General features: G+C 41.3%; 2 protein-coding genes and 1 long non-coding RNA gene across 3 annotated transcripts in view; 2 read left to right on the forward strand and 1 right to left on the reverse strand.

Moving 5' to 3' along the window:
* The first annotated feature begins 2582 nt into the window (after nucleotides 1–2582).
* On the forward strand, nucleotides 2583–3127 carry LOC125241566 (DNA-directed RNA polymerase II subunit RPB9). Its single transcript, XM_048150111.1, has one exon. The coding sequence runs from the start codon at nucleotides 2702–2704 to the stop codon at nucleotides 3080–3082; it is 381 nt and encodes a 126-aa protein (XP_048006068.1). The 5' UTR covers nucleotides 2583–2701; the 3' UTR covers nucleotides 3083–3127.
* A 773-nt stretch (nucleotides 3128–3900) lies between these two features.
* LOC125240837 (histone-lysine N-methyltransferase EHMT2) overlaps nucleotides 3901–21290 on the reverse strand; it is a 40342-nt gene continuing 22952 nt past the window's right edge. The window contains 8 exon segments of the mRNA XM_048148977.1: nucleotides 3901–4758; nucleotides 11513–11697; nucleotides 14426–14545; nucleotides 15268–15384; nucleotides 15981–16139; nucleotides 18088–18232; nucleotides 19101–19234; nucleotides 20554–20617. Of these exon segments, the coding sequence (XP_048004934.1) occupies nucleotides 4656–4758; nucleotides 11513–11697; nucleotides 14426–14545; nucleotides 15268–15384; nucleotides 15981–16139; nucleotides 18088–18232; nucleotides 19101–19234; nucleotides 20554–20617 (1027 nt within the window). The 3' untranslated portion in view covers nucleotides 3901–4655.
* Nucleotides 5209–11382, forward strand: LOC125240839. Its single transcript, XR_007178676.1, has 2 exons — nucleotides 5209–5304; nucleotides 11231–11382. It is a non-coding gene; the product is annotated as an uncharacterized LOC125240839 (long non-coding RNA).

Here is a 21290-nt window from a genome sequence, read left to right on the forward strand (position 1 = left end):
CGTGAATCGACCGCGGACGGGAATCTGTTACACTAAAGCAAGGAACACACTACGCGGACGTCCGTCGTGAAACGACCGCGACCGCGACCTATCTGTGCACGGAACAAAACATCCAGAGAGCAGATTTCGATCGGACGTCCGTGCGCTCAAGGCCACGTCCACGTCCGTCGACCGATAGTTTGCACGGTTATGTGTTTTTCCATTGTCAGATTCCTCCATCGGTCGACGGACGTCCGGACGTGGCCTTCGGTCGACGGAGCGGACGTGGCCTTGAGCGCACGGACGTCCGATCGAAATCTGGCTCTCTGGATGTTTTGTTCCGTGCACACTGATAGGTCGCGGTCGCGGTCGTTTTACGACGGACGTCCGCGTAGTATGTTCCTAGCTTTACTCGCACGAGACGGAATAATAAAATCAGTAGGTAAGTATGAGATAAAAATAGAATCGGTTGTCGCAAGGGGCCCACACCCACATACTTTCGATCGCACGGGATTTTGTTGCGATTTGCGATATCGTATGCGATCAAGTAAATCGTTAACGATGTTGACATACACTGTTGATCAGTCTTTTCGATTAATCTGTTGCGACGGATCGTACAGATATATCGTACCGTTACCGTGAATTGAGACGTTATGTATGAGGTGACAGTTTAGTATAGTATAAAAAAAATATGTGCCTGTATATCACAGAACACTGTAACAAACCACATATTTTTATGGCGGTAAAGGTGAGATTTAAGTAATTAATATTTTTAATTTGTATGCAGAAAAAGTTCCAAACTAAAATTACTGAAATATGATTGAATGAAAATGAAAAATGCTTTATTTAGGTATCAAAGTGTCAGCCTATTAAGTACATTTACATGAGATGTATGTTATTGCTTAAAGTACATATGAATAATGGAGTTAATGTAAAATAGCCTTGAAATAGTGTCCTGAGCCCTAAACTAGGTTAACCTGTCATATAGGGATCAGGGAATAAACCACCGTTGATTGTTTCTAAACATGTTCGAATCGCTTACTAAAGTATCATATAAATCATATTATTAGGACATCGCTTCGAATTTTATATACTATGAATATTCAACAAATAACAAAACAGCTGCAGGAAGATATATGGACAGTTACATGATATAGTAATTAACGAGTAAATTAAACATAATAGATAGACTTTTGTTTTTATCAGTATTAAGTATATACCTATACTTCTAACACTACATTGAATTACCTACTATTAACTTTAGGAATAAGAATAATTACCTGTGTGTGCGTGCGTGCGTGCGTGCGTGCGTGCGTGCGTGCGTGCGTGCGTGCGTGCGTGTGTGTGTGTGTGTGTGTGTGTGTGTGTGTGTGTGTGTGTGTGTGTGTGTGTGTGTGTGTGTGTACGTGTGTGTGTGTGTGTGTACCTACGTGTGGTAGTGTATGAAGAAGAACGCGAGTGTGAGGTGGAATGAAGAACTGTTCCAAAATATATTTATTATAAGCTGTAGAAAAGAAAACGTTTTATAAGTGGTGTTATGAATTTTGAACTACTCTACTTTAAAAAGATGGCTTCCTGTCTCTGAAATCAACAGATAATTCTTTATGTTTATACTTACTATGTTGTTTCCTGTATTGACGGGTGCAATAAAGAGTATTTGTATTGTATTGTATGTTTATTATTAGATTTTACCTGGTATATTAACTTCTTGCTTATTTACCTTTATTTAATTATTTTGACCTATTTAAATTACTTACGCTCGCACTAATTTTAACAATCACCTATTAATTTCAAGGAGTTTTTCAGTTTCTGAGTAATTAAGGGTCAAAGTCCAGTTGCAAATGCTTTTTATCAAATAGTGTTTATTATTGTTGTAGATGTCTAAACGTTCGTTGACTTTGTTATAAATAAATGGAGCCAGAAAGTTAAATTGACGGCGATAAAAAACTGTATTATGTGCCACAGAGTCATATGAATATAAGGTATCCAATACCTGACGACTTTCAATACTGGAAATAAGTTATTGTAAGTTGTCTGCGACATTGATAGCCCCGCTAACAGGTAAGGAGTAACACAGTGGACATAACTAACTACGGTTCTAAGTATTTTTAGTAGCTCATCGTAACATTCCTAGACTAAAATTTGATGAAATAAAACAAGAATGGATTACGCTTTGTAATATACGCTGTTTTTAATCTTCTTTAATTAGACACAGTCCATCTTTGCACTTCTGAATGATAGGTAATGGAAAATATTTTATAGTGTTTTTAGTGTCTTTCTGTAATAAATCTAATTATCCAATTAAGTCCCTAGTTGTTGGGAGAAATAATGAAATGGGCAACACTAACTTGTCTATGCCTATATATCTGTGGTCTATGCTATTTTCTTCCTAGCCTGCTCTAGGAAGCTTAGGCTGAGCACACACGGAGGCGACAGTTGCACGGCGACATTTTTTGTCTCTGTCTTGGACGCATGTAGTAACGACAGAGACAAAAAATGTCGCCGTGCAACTGTCGCCTCCGTGTGCGCCCAGGGTTAGGGCCTCCAAGCCAAACCATACGTGTAACTTCGGCTTAAATCAATCATAGACAAGCTAAACTAACTGTCAATGTCAACGGCTGACAGCGTTGGCGTTATTAGAAAGCTTGTGTTGCTGCTGCGCACCTATTAACTCGTTTTTTCATATTTTCAAAATAATTATATTGCTTTAAAATTCGCAAATATGACGTTAAATCTGGGTAGGAAAGATGGTGGGCCTGGTTATGTCGGCATTCAGTTTTGCCAAGAGTGCAACAACATGCTTTACCCGCGCGAAGACAAGAACAACAAAGTTTTACTTTATGCCTGCAGAAATTGTGACTACAAGCAGCTTGCCGACTCCAACTGCGTGTATGTGAACAAAATTATGCACGAAGTGGACGAGTTGACGCATATAAACCCTGATGTGGTGAGCGACCCCACGCTGCCTCGTACCAAGGATCACATGTGCCCAAAGTGTAACCACAGGGAAGCGGTGTTCTTCCAGGGCCAGACCAGACGCGCTGAGGAGGAGATGAGGCTTTACTACGTGTGTACAAGCTGTAAGCATAGGTGGACTGAGTGAAAAGTGTGGATTTCTGTAATTTTAAGAATAAAATGTTTAAGAAGATCTTGTTGTTTTATTCTCTGTTTTCACAATTATTAAAAGTGTTTACTGTCTATTGCCAGTTTTTTAAAGATCTTGCATAATAATAAGTAAGGCCATTGCTAATTTAATGAATGCGAAAGTATATGAGAACTGATATACTCCAAATTAATTAAGATGTTATTTGATATATTTAGAGGCATTGCGAAGGACATAGGATAGATTGAACTAATCCATGTTGACTAAGTTGCAATTGAAGCTATTGTCTTATCATGCAAATGTTTCTTTTTGCTGTACTACAAATTAACACATTCACTGCCGGACTAAAAATGGTGCACTATGTCAGAAACTGGCAATATACACTATTATAAGTGCCTGCTTGTACAGTGACAACCCATCCAGCTAGTTGTCCGGCATCTAAGCAAAGTTCACAAATGCCAACCAGGTGGGTTCTTGGTTGCAAAAGTGTTAACCGTAACAGATTTTAGCTATATTGCTGTACTGCGCAGAGTTGAGGTCACATACAATTTAGCAACTAATCAGATGCAAAATGTAATGTAATGAAACTGACATGAGAGTTCTCGCTCCATGTAAGACATCCATACTAATATTATAAATGGGAGAGTGTGTGTGTGTCTGTTTGTTTGACTGTTTTTCACGGCAAAATGGAGCGACGAATTGACGTGATTTTTTAGGTGGAGATAGTTGAAGGGATCAAGAGTGACATAGGCTACTTTTTGTCTCTTTCTAACAGGGAATCTCCGGGCAAAAGCTAGTACAAAATAAAACAAACATCATCATGCTTCATTATTATAATATGTTATAATAATCACATGTTTATATTACAATACAGAAACAGGTGAATTGAGATACATTCAATTATCATTTCGATTAAATAAGTTTTTGCAGATAATTCATCTTCATCGGCAATCATCGGATCTCAATGCTATATTGAAAACTACAATAAATTCAAAATCAAGTAAAGAGGAATAATCTTTCGAACTACCATACAAATCTCAATCAACATTAAATCAATACATATAAGAACCTAACACAAACAGTCAAACATTGATTATATCTCTTATTGCCAATAAATATAAAATTATTCAAAATTTCACTTAACCTAATTTTATTTTTCTACATTTATGGTTTATCAAATTATCATTATAGTTCCTATGTTGTGTAAAGTAAGTTTTCTAACTCTTAAAAACGACTTATTTTTACATTTAGATCGAATGCTTAAATATATCAATGCTAGTTGATCTCAATATATAGGTGGAGCCAGACATGCGTGTCTCGTCTATGCCAAACAGATTGTTACAAATGTTCTACTAATTCTTTTTTCTTAGAAGCCTTTTACACGGTAGATACCAATTGACTCTTGACTTCATCTTAACTCAGAGTTAAATAGTAGGTCTAACTCAAGAACGTGCAACTCGTGCAAGTGGCCGTAACTTGCGATTTGTCGGAAGCCAGTGTTGCCCCGAAGGTAAACTGTCATTGCAGTGAAATGCTCTATGAGTATGTTGTAAGGTCTGATCTGATCTCAGGGTTATTCGTCGGTGGTCTGTTGCGGGTACCGGCACTCGGCGCTGCCGCATTCGCATTTCATCCACTTGGACTTCACCGACCAGAACTTGTCGCCGTAGTCGAAACTGGAAAGGAAACAACCATTTATTTATGACGTTCGTCATCAAAAGCTACCACATTGTCGTTAGAGAACTAAAAACAACCAGAATCTTACATTACCTTGCCTGCTAAGCCGCGATCCCGGGTTCGAATCCCGGTAAGGGCATTTATTTGTGTGATGAACACAGATATTTGTTCCTGAGTCATGGATGTTTTCTATGTATATAAGTATATATTTATCTATATAAGTAAGTATATCGTCGCCTAGCATCCATAGTACAAGCTTTGCTTAGTTTGGGGCTAGGTTGATCTGTGTAAGGTGTCCCCCAATATTTATTTTATAAAATAAAAAAAAAACATCAACAAGCACACTTGCTTCCATTTTTATCGCCACGTGGATGACATCTGTCACTCTCACACTGACATTATTGCCAAAGCGTGAAGGAGGTTGTCGTCGGTTGAGGAGTAGCGCGTTGTGTGAGTGGTTCGATTTTTAGGTTATATTCCCGTAAATAAAACAACTTTCCTTATTTTCTAATCAGGTGGTGGTTTATTAATACATAAAACCAAAGGTTAGTTTAGATGGACGGCAACGAGAAGGAGAAGCCTCCAGACGAGGATGGTGATAACGGTATGGACTGGGAGAAATACACGCGCAAGCGTAACTTGGATTTATCACCAACCAAGCTGGAGCCTTCCCCCAAAAAAATTGTAATTGACCCGGCAGAGTCCGAAAAGCAGTCGGGTAATACAAATAGTGCAGTTGAGGAGCCCGGTACTAGTAGGATGGTCGAGTCTCATGCGAACAGTCAAAAAGAGTCAGTTGAAATAAACAAAAGTAACTCAACTGAATTTAACCCGCATCTATACAAACACCCCAGTCTAGACAGCAAATCACGAGAGTATGGTGCCAACGATGATGGACCTTTCATAGTGCATGTCTCTAGAGAGGCCGCCCCTTCCTCCAGTGCCACTCTAAAACCCATAAATGTAGGCTTTTTACTAACTCAGGCAAACGTCAATAACATCCAGAAGGACGGTGGCATTAAATCGGTGGGTCGCAACAGAGTAGCGGTCACTTTCTCCACAGCTGCGGATGCAAATAACTTCCTTAAGCACCCGCTTCTAGGCAAAAATAAGTTTATAGCTGATATCCCTTCATATCATGTATCTCGAATGGGAGTGGTGCGAGGAGTTCCTTCAGACTGGACTATGGAGGAATTGGTCAATGGAACGTCCCTTAGAGAAGGTAAAGGGAAGATCCTTAAAGCTCGTCGACTTCAACGGAAGATACTTAAAGATGATGGCTCCCGTCTTGGGTTCCGACTCAATCGGTAGTAGTAACTTTTGAGGGTCAAAGCTTGCCTGCCAAAATTTTTGCATACTACACCTCATTAGTTGTGGACGTGTATCAGCTGCCAATAATCCAATGTAGGAAGTGCCTCAGGTTTGGTCACATCCAAGCACAGTGCCGGTCTGATGCTAGGTGCTACAAATGTTCACAAAAACACCCTGGGGATGGATGTAACATTGCTCCTGAACATGTAAGATGTATATTCTGTTCCGGCAGACACTATGCGACTGACAAGACATGTAACGAATTTGGTCGGCAGAAAGCCATCAAACTGGCTATGTCTGAACAGAGTATTTCGTATGCAGAGGCAGCTGCTCAGTTCTCATCAGTACGCCGCCCATACTCTGACGTAGCGAGAGTCATGTTTGAGCAGATTCCAGACTCTTCTAGATCGTCCGAGTCACCCTGCCATACGTTTATGCCAACATCCCCGCCTACGACATCTTATCGTAAGACCATTTATCGGGCGCCCCGGGCGAGGGTCCCCCTCTCCCCAGGTTATGACAGAGAGGCCCACAATAATATTGTTCGTACTCCCCCACCACAGCTCCCCAATGGCCAGGCCCTGAATGGTGCTTACAATAGAGTCACCCCTCAGGAGGACCTAATGGAGCTGTGTTTGAAGTTACTAACAAATATCATCGCCAAATGGAGCGACATTCTACCGAACGACGTTGCGCCTTTAATGGTCACACTTGCAGAGCGACTCACCTTTCATAATAGGTCACCAGGTCAACTTTTTACAATGGAATAGTCGGAGTATCATCCCAAAGAAACCAGAACTTACCCAGTTGATCAATGATCATGCTGTGTCCGTTGCAGCCATCTCGGAGACATGGTTACGTCCCGGGGCTCTTTTTAGAGTACCGGGGTTCTCGTGCCTCCGGGAGGACCGTAGTGACGGACGTGCTGGATGTGCGTTATTGATTAAACATTGTTACCCATTTTCTCAAATTTCTATCCCTCCCCACTCGGATGGGATTAATGCCGTAGCTGCAAAGGTTATGGGCATTAATTTCATCTCTGTATATATACCCCATACTGAGGTAGTTGATATAGACGAATTGCATTCTATTCTCTCATCTGTACCACACCCTCTGGTAATGGACGTGCGGCCGATTGGCAACGTGTATTTCGCCTCCAAAAACGAGCTGTAAGAGCAATCTCTCGAGTTCCATGGCGCGAGTCTGCAAAGCCTCTTTTCACAAAGCTGGGGATGATTACGTTGCCGGGTCTCTTGATACTGCAAACTGCCGTATACACGCGAGAGAATCTAGATAAATACCCCAAGAGGGGAGATAAAAGCGACCGCATCACGCGATACGGACACAAACTAGCGGCGGTGCCCCGTAGCCTAGCAAAGACGGCTAAAACTATACATGTTATGGGTCCCGCTGTGTATAACAACTTACCATCGGTAATAACAGATGCACCTACTATGACAATTTTCAAAAACAAACTCAAAACTTGGCTTGTTGAGCAGTCGTTCTACAGCCTTGATGAATTCCTGACTAGTAAATATTAATTATATATGTATAAGCCAATTGTAATAACAATTACTTGTATAGTAGATACGTAAGATGACATGTAATTATATATTATCAATAAATTATGAGTATGAGTATGAGTAATTCTAGGAGACTTCAATTGCCACAATATCTCTTGGGGATCATACCATTCCGATGCTTTTTCAACAGCTCTGCTGGATTTATTTGATGACATTAACGTGGGAGTCATTAACGACGGTACCCCCACGCATCGGGTTTACCCAGGTCAGAACCCCCAATCTGTTCTGGATCTGACTGTATGTTCGCCGAACCTATCGTCCTTGTTATCGTGGAGGGTTTTGCGCCAATCATATGGTAGTGATCATTTTCCGATAATTATCACTAAACCAACGTCGATCCTCCCTTCACCACTGCCAGAGCCGCTGCTGAAATACAAAATACAGTCAGCAGACTGGCCCAATTATGCTTTTTTTGTCGAAGAGAGTATCAAAGAGAGGAACCCCACTGAGATGGACCAAGAGGGAAAGTATACGTACTTCAAAAATATCATTTTGGAAGCTGCCGACAAATTTATCCCGAAAAAGAAGCCTGCCAGGGTTAAAATTCCTTCCCCCCATGGTGGAACGCAGATTGCACGACTGCCATCAAAAAAAGAAACGATGCGGAGCGCCTCTTCAATGAATCCGGTAATTTGGACGATTACATTACTTTTAAAAAGTTTCGGCTCATACAAAACGTTTCTTAGCAAAGGCTAAAAAGAGGGGCTGGAAGGGGTTCTGCGAGAGCCTATCTCCTAGAACCCCTCCATCTCTTGTATGGCGAAATATTAAGAGATTTAGGGGTTCATTTAATCCAGAATCTAAACCAACAATAGATTCCCCCTGGATGGCAGAATTCGCAGATAGGCTTGCCCCGCCAACTGTCCCTGAGGCGTCCTGTTTGATATCCCCCCGCTGCCACGTTCCTCCTGTTCTCTCGACCAGCCCTTCTCATTTTCAGAGCTTAACCTGGTAATTAATGGTTTAAGGAATACTTCACCTGGAGAGGATGGGATTCCATATTGTTTCCTGTCTAAGCTAAATACTCCCGGACAGGAATATCTGCTTGGCATCATAAACCATGCCTTTAACACAGGAGAGGTTCCAGCAGATTGGAAGTCCCAGGTAGTCATTCCTATCCTAAAGCCGTCTAAAAACCCAGACGAGGCTAATTCCTATCGACCAATCGCTCTTTCTGCAACAATGGGAAAGATATTAGAACACTTGGTTAAAAATAGGCTTGAATGGTTTGTGGAAAACAATGGAATTTTAGCAGACACACAGTTCGGTTTCCGAAAGGGGCGTAGCACTATGGATAGCCTAAACATTTTAACGAGTGATATTAGACTTACTTTATCAAAAAACGAATATCTGCTGGGATGTTTCCTCGACATCTCTGCTGCATATGACAATGTGCTTCTTCCGGTGCTCAGGGCTAAAATGCTACAACTGAGCATTCCCGCGAAGATTGTACACATTGTCACCTCGCTATTCATGGGCAGGTCTATCAAAATTAGACAAGGCAACTCCTATTGTCCTCCTCGGACTTTGTGGAGAGGTCTCCCTCAAGGATCGGTACTCAGCCCCTTCTTTACAACATATACACATATGACTTAGAACAATCTGTCTTATCCTTCTGTAACATCTTGCAGTACGCTGATGATCTTGTCTTATATACGATGGCAAAGTCAATGGATAAAGCAACTGCTAGTCTGAACACGGCTCTGGGTTACCTTGGGGATTGGCTCGGTGACCATGGGCTTACTCTATCTCCGACAAAGAGTTGTACTGTTACATTTAGCCGCAGAAGGAACATGCCAACAACTGATGTATACTATGACGGTGTCAGAATTCCGAGTAAGGAGTCTGTAAAGTTTCTAGGTGTTATTTTGGACCATAAAATGTCTGGCACTCTGCACCACAAATACATAATAGGTAAATGTGAAAAAAATATCAACATACTACGAGCACTGTCCGGGGTGTGGTGGGGTTCTCATCCTTATTGCCAGAAGTTACTATATAATGCCATCATACGCAGTCATATAGATTATGGGTCACTTTTAATGGAACCTTGCAATAAGGATGGCCTTGACAAACTAGACCTCATCCAGGCAAAATGCTTGAGGATTATACTTGGCGCTATGAGGTGTTCTCCGAAGAATGGCATGCAGGTAGAAAGTGTTGACCCTCCACTGGCTCTCCGCAGACAGTATCTTGCGGACAGATTCTTAATCAAGAGCAGCTCATACTATAGCCACTTGATGCTTCCACGCTTGTGGCCGCTGGCGCTGGAGGTCACTGAAAACAGATATTGGACTTTTAAAGTTTTCCCAAGAACAGTAATATCTTTTTCCAAATTAATTAATATCTACCCCAATTTATATAAATCCGGTACTAATCCCATATTTGAAGTAGCATTTGAAACCCTTATATATACTCCTAAAGTAATATTAGATATAGGCATTTTCAAAAATGATCCAGGAACAAACAATAAATTCAATAAATTTTTAGAAAAATGGTCAAATTACTTACCGATGTTTACTGACGCTTCCAAGATGGATGCGACCAGTTGCGTGGGAGCAGCAGTGTGGATTCCTCGATACAATATAGCTCTCCCATTTAAATGTCCTCCACAATCTTCAATTTTTACAGGCGAAGCAGTTGCTATCCTTGAGGCTGTCAAATATGCAGAGACACACAACATTAGTAAAGCTATTATTTTTACTGATAGTAAAAGTTGCCTGCAGGCTATTATTGGCAACCAATTTAAAATGAAAATAAAGTTCCCTTTGATTTTAGAAATCAAAACCGTACTTCGCAGGTGTGAGTCAAAGGGTCTAACCATAGTTCTGAGTTGGATTCCTAGCCACTGTGGCATTAATGGCAATGAGATGGTTGATACATGGGCAAGGCAAGCTATCGACATTGGTTCAGTGAAATCGGTAATTTACAGTACTGACCTTTTGAGTGGCGCACTCGCAGACATGTTTGCCACATGGCAGGAGCAATGGGATATCTCGAAATTGCAGACGGGCAAGCACTATGGATGTGTGCAACCTCGTATCACTCGGAAGCCGTGGTTCTATCGTTTTCGTAATTCTCCTAAATGGGTTATATCCACAATTTGCCGGTTGCGATTGGGAAAAGTATGCACTCCGTTATTTCTGGCTATGATTGGTGTCCGCGCGAACTCATTATGCCAATGCGGGCAAGAGGAGGGTAACTTGGATCACATCTTCTTTTCTTGTTCAATGTGTAGCTACTCACTGTACGATGTATTGCCCGAAAGTGTACCACGACCTATATGCTTTAGCTCGCTACTTTGTTACATGGATTCGACCTTAACTTCTATCCTAATTAAATATTTACAAACAAATAACATTAAACTATAAATAACGTAAATTCATTCTCACTATCTATAATATTCTATTACTTCATTTATTCCTATTATACATATAATATGGTTTTCTTTTCTTTCATTTCCCTCATGTTGGCATTACTAACATTCTATCATCCGCTTCCGCTTCTTCGCTAATCAATTTGTGTAAGTGTTGTCATGTGTTTGTCAGTGACGTTCATAACAAATGTTTTGTTTTAGGTTTTCCCTTCACATCCTTCATAAAAAATTAAAAAAAATAAAAATACCGAACATTCTCCTCACGTGTGAAAGTCAAAGCTACGATAACACCAAGCCAACACTGACATTGGCAAATTCACCCTGTGCAAATTGGCAGGGAGTAAAAGCCAAAGCAAAAAAAAAAAAAAAAAAAAAAAAAAAAGCGTGAAGGAAACTTTATCCAGATAGATAAGTAATAACTCGTAAAATTGGATCATACGCCGGCGGCTGGTTGTGTGGCTAGACTGGCTAGTGAACACTCACGAGAGCTCCTCGCCGGGCGCGATGTCCCTGGTGGCGAATAGGCACACGGCGGGTAACCGCAGGTCCCTGGTGGATGTGAATACTCGGACGGGCGCCAGGTTGGGCTGGCAGCTGTGGTTGATGAAGCGAGCGGCGCTGCCGTACTGCGCCGCGTCCACGCACAGTTGCACTTTGTACTCGCATTGCTGTAGCCAAAGGGGAGTGGTATCGAGAATTACTGCACACATACAGTCGAGTTCATAAATATGTGTACATTTATTCACCTTATTTCATAGGGTTAAGATGAAAAAATGTGCACGTATTTATGAACTTGACTGTACATGTACAGGTCGATTCATTAGAGCTGTGAGTGACACTTACATCGGTATTATGGAATGTAGAATTTAAAGGAAGCCTAACTGTCGAAGTAGAACAGTCGCAAAAATGACCGGCTGTCAGTGTTAAACTGAAGTTACAAATCTCTCCGCTAGGAGCGCATGTGTCACTCAATGGACAGGAACATGACATGACATTAGACGTTCGTTTCTGTAGGCTGATTTCGTCAAGTTGTACATGTCAAGACGTAGTCCCGTGGTAGTGCGCTTGCATCGTATGCAGATGTAACCAGGTTCGATCCTGACAAGCGGTCTTTTTGTTATTATTTTTATTTTATTTGAATTATCTTTTTGTGTATTTTAATTGTGTTTAGTTACTGTTTTATTTATGATATGTCTATTTACATTGTTTGTCCCATCCTAGGTAATGTTGTAAGTCTTTCGAATGAAATTTCCTTTATTTTCGCATAAATTTAATTTTAATGTTGTAACAAGATTTATGGATAATAATAAAATAAGGAAAAAATATCTGTAGAAAAACATATAAAAAACCCTCATCAGGATTGAACCCGGGACCTCTTGCTCCGTAGGCGGGGTTACTACCGAGAAGGCTAAGAGATTGTCAAATCCTTATGTACCAGCGATTGCCGCGCCACCTATCTCCTCTTTTATATGTGCACATTTGATACTTAAAGATATCGCTCCTCCCTCTCAAGAATTTTATATATATCTCTGGATAGTGCGTGCCGACCAATGAGTTGAAGCCAGGTTCATTCACCTTTACTCCTATGTTCTATCTCATTCCAACACTGTGATGTATTGCCAGATAAGTTAATAAAAAAAACGTATAAAACATTCTTCAATCAAATTGACTTACTTTTCTTTGTATTATACAAAAAAAAAACTCAATCAAAAACCTTATTTCTCCGGTATTTACCTCCTGCGTACTATGGGAACACTAATAATAAAAAAATATGCCCGATATGTCAGAATTGTCAAAATTCATTCACCGATTCAGAGATTTATTTTGCAAAATAAACGTTTTTCGACGATTTACTTAAGTTCTGAGCTATGTATTGCATAGTGAACCATTGTGGAAGTAAATGGAAACCGAAATCCGACGTAAAATTTCACAAGTAAGTACTTATTTTACCAAAATGTTCATAAACCTCACTGGCAATAAATTTTCTTCTATTTTGCTTGTAATCTTGGTTAGTTCTTATCATTATATTGGTTTCATTGTCTCAAATTATATCAAAATTCCCACGAATAGGTTTAGAACGATAAATATGACCTTTAAAGAAAAATAATGCTATGTGTGGTTTTACGACTAGGGTGACCAATCTTTTTCTTGCATGGTATTTACTCTTATTGAATGGAGCTAAATCTATCAACTTGGTACGGTTTCTATGTTCATAGTTCATATCACAGTATAATAATACCAACTTTATATAATTTATGTCTTTACAATTAACATGAATAATATTAAACTTTTCAGTGTTCCAAAAGATGAAGGAAGGAGGCAGCATTGGCTGTTGGCTGTCGATTGTACCGATAAAAGGAAATGTTTCAGAGCGTTCGACAATTTGCAGATTTGCACTTTAAGCCTGAAGATTATGACACAGAAAGAAATTTTAAAAATCAGTCCAGTAACGACGGATATATCGTGGCCTAAACATTAAATTGAGATACATATATACATGCGAAGAGAATTGAAATACGTACGAATTGAGAACCACCTTCCTTGAGATTTGGGGCGGCGCTTAAAAATAAAGATACTGTTTTAAAACGTCCTAGTATTTCATTATTTCCCCATTGACAAATACTTCCCTTATATTTTTGTGGCTATTCCCACTAGTTACCACCAAGTTTTTACCTGTCCTAACTACTGGGATTTCCCCACATTGTTAATTACCACACCGGGGTTGATAGCTACTGGGATTAGTTTTCCCAGTAGTTACTACCAAAATATTATTGTGATGACCAAAACACTAAAATATATATTCCATTGCATGCTTTAATAAACACAGGTGTCAGTTAGTAAAAGACAAATACTTATGTAACTCCGTATAGACAGATAAAGTCTAAGAAAAAAACTTACCTCAAAACCATACAGAAAAAGGTACGGTGAGCTAGATGGCGATACACCTTTGGGGTAGGTACGCTCAGATAGATGGCGCTAATATTAATATTTGACATTTTAACACATATCAATATCATATCAAGCTGAGAATATTGTCAAAACGGAGGTTCAAAGGTTTTAAGCCTGTGTCGAGAGATGTAATACGTCAAATTCCGCGGGATATCCCTAATGTATGCTTAATCATGGACACCCTAAAGAAAGAGATGCAAGACCGGCGTGACGTAATTCAAGGTCAAATTTTCTGGCTTCAAAGTAATGTTCGGCGTGCAACATCCATGTATATAAGATTCTTGGTAGTCTACTTCTACGACACCCACGGGAAGAAAGCGGGTGGTGAAATTCTTAACCCCGTACCTCGGCCGAGGCAGTGCGTGCGTTTTACTCGTCTACATTGGACGTTCGTCGCGAGACGTGCCTTGCTCTGTGTGGACCCGGCTGATCGTATATTAGACTCACCTCCAGCAGGTCAGGTTTCACGTCTAAAGCGAACATGTAGTGATCAGGAGATCGTGTGTCGGCGTGGCCCATGCTCAGCAGTTCCCCGCAGTACGTCGCCACTGGCGACCCTCGGAGGACCTTCGGAAAAAGACACAGATATGGCATTTTCAAAAAATGGGACCCAAAATTTGTGAAAGTTGTTAACAAAAATTAACTCGATGTCAGTTTTGTGACGACGATTAAGCATGGAAATTTAATAAAAATATTGCTTTTGTGTTAATTACATAAACTGTAACATACATTACATTACACCTAGAACATGAAAAAAGAGAGGTCAGAAAGAGACAACAAGTAGCCTATGCCACTCTCCATTTCTTCAACTATCTCCACTTAAAAAATCACGTCAATTCATAGCTCCGTTTTGCCGTGAAAGACGGACAAACAAACAGACACTTTCACATTAATGATATTAAGCTCTGCTTCCCCCCCACATCTAGTGACGTCGTCAGGCTTTGACATACACTTCTTCTTCTTATCGTGTCGAGGTTCCTTTCTTATACAGTAGATGCCCAATAGGCAGCAGCATTAACAGCCCTGGCTGTAGCGTCTCTCAGGTCGAGCTCCGAGCAGTGATGCGGGCACGCGGGGCAAGCCAGTAGGTGCGCCATGGTTTGCGGCGCTGTGTCGCAGGTGCATTGGGTCGAAGGGCTGCGGAGCAATCCCCATTTGACCATGTTTTGCTTACAGCGACCATACACTTGACCCGGCTCTGCGCTCACACTGATGAGGGGGAGGAAGGGGGGGGGGGCTCTAAGTACGCAGCAAGCAGTTTCAACTCTTAAAAGATAGTACAAGGGTACCTTGGCGGCGGCGCGCAGCCCCCAGCCCTTGGAGCCGGCGGAGCGGAACACGCACGCGCGGATCATCATCGACCCGTTCTCTGTGGCGCGGGTCACCACTGAGTTCGAGCACAGTTTCTGTAACGGCATATAATCATTAAGAGCGCTATGACAAAAAAGGCGATATATTGTAAAATGCACAATATTCATCGATAAAATTGTACACTTTACCTATACTAAAAGACAGTAAAAGTACTTGTTTCAGTTAGAACATCTTATTAACTTAAGGTTAAACAAAAAACATATGGAAGAAAAAGCTTATTCAATTAGTAATGATTTTTTCTGATGCTCGTTTAGGAAAAACCGCGTGAAGCACTGATTTGGGAGCTCTTATTATGTCAAATTTGATAAGCTCACTCTCATGAATGCGGTAAATTTGAGTTCCTAATATCTTTTACTTTAGAACAAATAATAACAACATTTATCATTTAATCCTTTGAAATTGAGAAATTGAAAGTAAAACGAACTAAATTTTGTCTTGAAAAATACATCGAAACAAGTCATAATTTCTCCGAAAATCTACATGTTATCGAAGTTATTTTAGTATACTCTGTTGCTTTGGTTTATTTACGCAGCCGCAAGTGTGGTTGCACTGCAAGAGCACGGCCGATTCGTGGTAGCGAGGCGTGCCTGTACCACGAGACCGCTTGTCTCTCTAGTTGTCGTTAACGCACCTTGTTGCAGCCGCAAGTGTGGTTGCACTGGAACAGCATGGGGGGTTCGTGGTAGGGGAAGTCGGGCACGAGCCGGCCCTTGTGGAACCAGCGACGCACGCCAAGCAGCTGGCACGAGCACGTATCTGCCGAGCACGAACCGTCCGTGCACGTGCAGCCCTGCAAACATGTTTATAAAGTTAATCCATACTGATATTATAGCAAGCGGCAACCATGCCGCCCTAAGTCGACTTGGCGTCGGCACAGTATTATAAAGAGTACTATCGTACTAAGTGGCGCCCACCCCCTCTCGGTTACCTTACAGTTACCGCCTGTCAAAAACGCGAACAGTCGACCTGTCATATGTCACTCATACAAGCATGGTACGCGTTCACCTACACGAGCTTAGAATGTGTGCTAGGAACGCACCTCTTTCATATATTTGATCGCCAGTGTCAGAGATGTGGCGTCGGTCTGTTCATCAAGAGCTTAGGGGGGTTAGAGATGGGATGGGAGGAGGTCACCCAAGATGCCCAAGACCGCGGCTGGGTGCTCATCCACACACCTTGCAACCTATGTAAGTGGTGGCTCGCCGTGCAGTTTAAGAGGAATTTCCTCCCGCGAACGCTCCGGAATGAGCTCCCTGCCGAGGTATTCCCGATGAACTACTGTATGGGGTTCTTCAAAAAAGGAGTGTACAAGTTTCTAATGGGTCAGCAAAGCGCATGTGAAACCACTTGAGTTGCAGGCGTCCATAGGTTACGGTGACCGCTTTCCATCAGGCGGGCCGTATATCTGTTTGCCACCGACGTGGTATTCAAAAAAGAAGGCCGGAGTAAGTGGAGAAATATGATTCGATACCCCAGCCACACCTCGGACACTGGCGATCAAATATATGAAAGAGGCGCGTTCCTAGCACACAGTCTAAGCTCGTGTAGGTGAACGCGTACTACGCTTGTATGAGTGACATATGATAGGTCGACTGTTCGCGTTTACAGGCGGTAACTGTGAGGTAACCGAGAGGGGGTGGACGGCACTTTCAGCGGGGAGCGGGAGTGGCCATACTGTACGATAGTACTCTTTATTATACTGTGCCCCAGTAACAAGATTTAAAGAAGAAGAAGAATTATAAAAGGGAAAGTTTGTGAGTTTGTTTGTTTGTCCGTCTATCACGGCAAAACGGAGCGACGAATTGACGTGATTTTTTAAATCGAGATAGTTGAAGGGATAGAGAGTGACATAGGCTACCTTTTGTCTCTATCTAACCCCCCACTACCCTGAAATGGGGGGTGGAAGATTGTATGGAGCGTTCCGCAATTTTCAAATTTAACGCGAGCGTAGCTGTGGGGAAAAGCTAGTAAGAAGTAGTAGTTAGTAATATAGACCGTCAACCAAATCTTGTCACTAGAAAAAGGCGGCAAATTTGAAAAATCGCGGGCTAGCAACACTAATAGTTTAGAAAATCGGTGGAAATTCGCGTGTCATTTGTATCTTATCTGTGGAAATCTCCAACCTACCAAAAAGAGAAATGACTAGCACATATCCGTCCCTTTTTAATACATTATCTAATTCGTAAGGAAGGAGGGAGCCCCTTGAAAAAAAAATATCTGTGGCTGTTCGACGTACATTGCTGGTTTTTGTTCGTTTCATAGGGATACCATACTTTAGTTTGATGTACATTGCTACTGCCAAAATTTGGTTGACAGGCTATAACTAGAAATGAAATGTTTATTTATTTATTACTAACTTTTGCCCGCGGCTTCGCTCGCGTTAGAAAGAGACAAAAAGTATAGTTTATTTATTTATTATAGAATGATAATAATAGTACATTACGATAAGAGCGCGTAAAAAAAGAAGTTCGAAACGAGTGGCGATAAATTAAAACACGATCGAAGGAAGCGTTTTAAATCGACACGAGTTACGAATTTCCTTTTCGCACGTGTATCGTACGACGTTTTTTAAGTACAGATAGCAGTAGCGCTTCGAAGTTTCGACCTGGCATATAATGATCCACTACTCGCACTAGTGCGTAAACAACACCATCTGTACTGAAATAGTACATTGTGCAACAAGGGGGTCATTAAATACGACCTTTAAACAGCAAATGTGATGAAAATAAAATAGTGACCTGCAGCGTGTCAATAGTGTCGTCGACGTCGACCCGCCGCGGCGTCACGTGGCGCACCACGTACGTGAAGTCCGCGGGGGCGGGCGTGTCGTCCACCTCGTTGATGCAGGGGACCGGGTGAGGCTCGCGCCCGTTTGATATGTCACTGCGGAGGGTAAGGGAATAAATCATATCTGTCGGATGCATCCGGAGAGATGGGCCAAGGTAGCGACCGAATGGGCGCCACAAATTACCAGAGGCCGAGGTAGACCAAAGATGAGATGGCGGAAAGACCTGGACTCATTTTGTGGCGGCTGGCGAGAGCATGCACAGAGCCGTGACGAGTGGCGAAAAACAGGACAGGCCTTTGCCCAGCAGTGGGACATATTATAGGCTATATAAAAAAAAGTCAACCAATTAGAATCCTAGGGCCCTCTAGAACTCAGTCGTATGGACACCGTGCTTTATTTGATATAGAAGTCAGTTTACTTTTACTGCGAAAGGGTTCTACGGTGGCCTAGGATTCAGATTGGTTGACTGTATAACGTAACACTAAAAGATTATTAAACTTGTTGCGTCGAGAAATCAATGCAGGGCGTATTTTTAATATTACCTCAAACTTTAACTAGACCAAGATTTTAGTACTCAGAACCCATACAACAAGTAATTATAAGTTTGGTCCTAACTGCCAGAGCGTAATTAATAAAAAAAAATTGAGCAACAATGTATTGCGTTCTGAGTATTTGATATCTCGAAGACGCGGAACTATTTAGCATGATATGTGTTAAAATGTCAAATATTAATATTAGCGCCATCTAGCTGAGCGTACTCCAAAGGTGTAATGCCATCTAGGCCACCGTACCTTTTTCTGTATGGTACTTAAGTACGTTTTTTTCTTAGACTTTATCTGTCAATACGGAGTTACATATATCTTTGGTATTACATACATGCTCTCATGTTTTACATAAGTCAAGTATTGGCTGTAGAACCTCAGTATTGGCTGATGTAGAAGCTATAATAGTAAGGGCACTGACCTTGACAACATCTTGTACCGCGGCAGTCGCTCCCTCGAAGCGATAGACATTTGCATGTTGAGCGAGATGGCGCTTTGACATTGCCCCGAACACACCTCCACTGGCAGTTCGCCTGCTATGTTTTCGACGTCCGTCTGAAAGTATTTAAAAAGGTTAAGTACTCGAAATCGTCAAAAGTTCGATTTTTCCCAATTTTTTTCTTTAATGGAGGCAAACGCGCTCTCAGGTCATCTGATGGTAAGTGATCAGGATCACTGCCGCCCAAAACATCAGAAGGATTGGAGGCGCGTTGGCGGGGTTTAAGATGGGTGTACGCTCCGCTCCTTTCTTGAAGCTTTCAAGGTCGTATCGGGCCCGAAATTCCGCAGGCGACAGTTAATTCCACAGTTTAGCCACATGTAACACACATTTTAAGCTCGTATAGGTGAACGCGTACCATGCTTGTATGAATGAGATATGACAGGTCAGTGTTCGCGTTTTTGACAGGCGGTAACTGTGAGGTATACTGTACGATAGTACTCTTTATTATACTGTGGTTTAGCTGTGCGAGGAACACAGCTATATGTTTCATCATTTGAATATTTAATTTAGCCTGGCAGCTTAAACATGTCATGCTCGCTTAAAAGTCTTTGCTCACGCTGGCGTCGTTGATCGGGCGGGTCGCCACTTTCCCGAATGAAGGTTGAGGGAGGCGATGGCTGAGATACGCGTCATACTCGTGAACGGGTGCTGTCTGTGAAGACCGGTCTGGGTAAGTAATATTAATATAATAAGTAACATTCATTCTGATTTATATTTCATTAGGACACTTTGTTGGGTTCTCGTTTGTTTCTTTTCTTTTAGTTAATATTTTGATTACCTATACGATTTTGACTCTTGGAGACCCTATACATCTCTAAGGATAATTAGATTAAGTATACATGTTATCTTTAGTTGTGACATTTAGAGTCATTTGAATCTCTAAAGTAATTTTAGACTTCTGTTTTTGTATTTTTACTTTTCTATATTATTATGTGTAATTTTTAGTTGAATATCGACATTTAGAGACCTTATACATCTCTAATCATTGTAGTAGCGTAATACTTTAGTTAGAACTTAGAATTAGTATTATCAATTGTAATTTCAGTTCAACTTTTATATTGACGTGTAAAAGTGCCCCTGTGGCCTATTTGCTGAATAAATGATTTGTAATTTCAACGAACTAAGTCAAAACGTCTATGTAGTATGTAGTCTATCCCTACTGACAGCTTGCAGCTTTCGCATTTTTGTAGGTAATTAAATATTTTGCGAAACGTTTTTCCTTCGTATTTTCACGAAAGTTCACGAATCTGGTATGCTATTACAGTCAGTCTCAGCACAAGTAGTACTCGCGTGGCGTGGACCGAACTAGCACGAGCAATACGAACATTTCCGAGAATATAGGATGGAAAAATCTAGAATATTGAGTACTCACTCTCGCTCCGTGTGCCAGTAGTATGACGACGCACGCGTAGTGACCTTGTCTCGCCGCGACATGCCTGAAACAAGCGGAAAAATGTGTCCTCAAAATCACGCCAATTCATGAAAAAGAGAAGGAAGCAAACTGTCAATTTATCATGAATTCATGATAGGTGATCATCCTCCATTCGCTACGGTTCATGAGACCCTGAGGGTCCGCTTTGAAAACTATGATATTATTAGGCGTAAGCACTAGTGTTACGTAATCAACTATCATGTCATGAGATCTTCCCACCCGAAGGGTAAGCCTTATTGCGACTAGTCCGATTTCCTCATGATGTTCTTTTTTTTCACCGAAAAGCATCTAGCAAATCGACGACAACAACGTATAGGGTGCAAACTGCAATTATTTTTTTCAGAAAATTGCACCTTACCCACCAACGTACAAGGTGCTATCTGCTACAAAAAAAAATCGCAGATTTCGCCTTGTACGTTGTTGTCGTCGAAATATAGAATGACATTTCGCACATAAGTTCCGAAAAATACATTGGTACTAAAGTCGCACGCTAGCTAGTCGCACTAGGCTACCAGCGCTTCCATGATATGTACAGGATATCATAATAAGTGGGACCAATAAAACCGCTTGCTGTCTTTGACAAATCACATACATGTTTATTGCAACAAGTGTTGGAGTCTGTGCCCTACAGTGGATACAATAACGACAAGTAACTAACCAGTCAGTGGCATGGTGCC

The sequence above is a fragment of the Leguminivora glycinivorella genome, chromosome Z, assembly GCF_023078275.1.
Source record: "Leguminivora glycinivorella isolate SPB_JAAS2020 chromosome Z, LegGlyc_1.1, whole genome shotgun sequence".
NCBI lineage: Eukaryota > Metazoa > Arthropoda > Insecta > Lepidoptera > Tortricidae > Leguminivora > Leguminivora glycinivorella.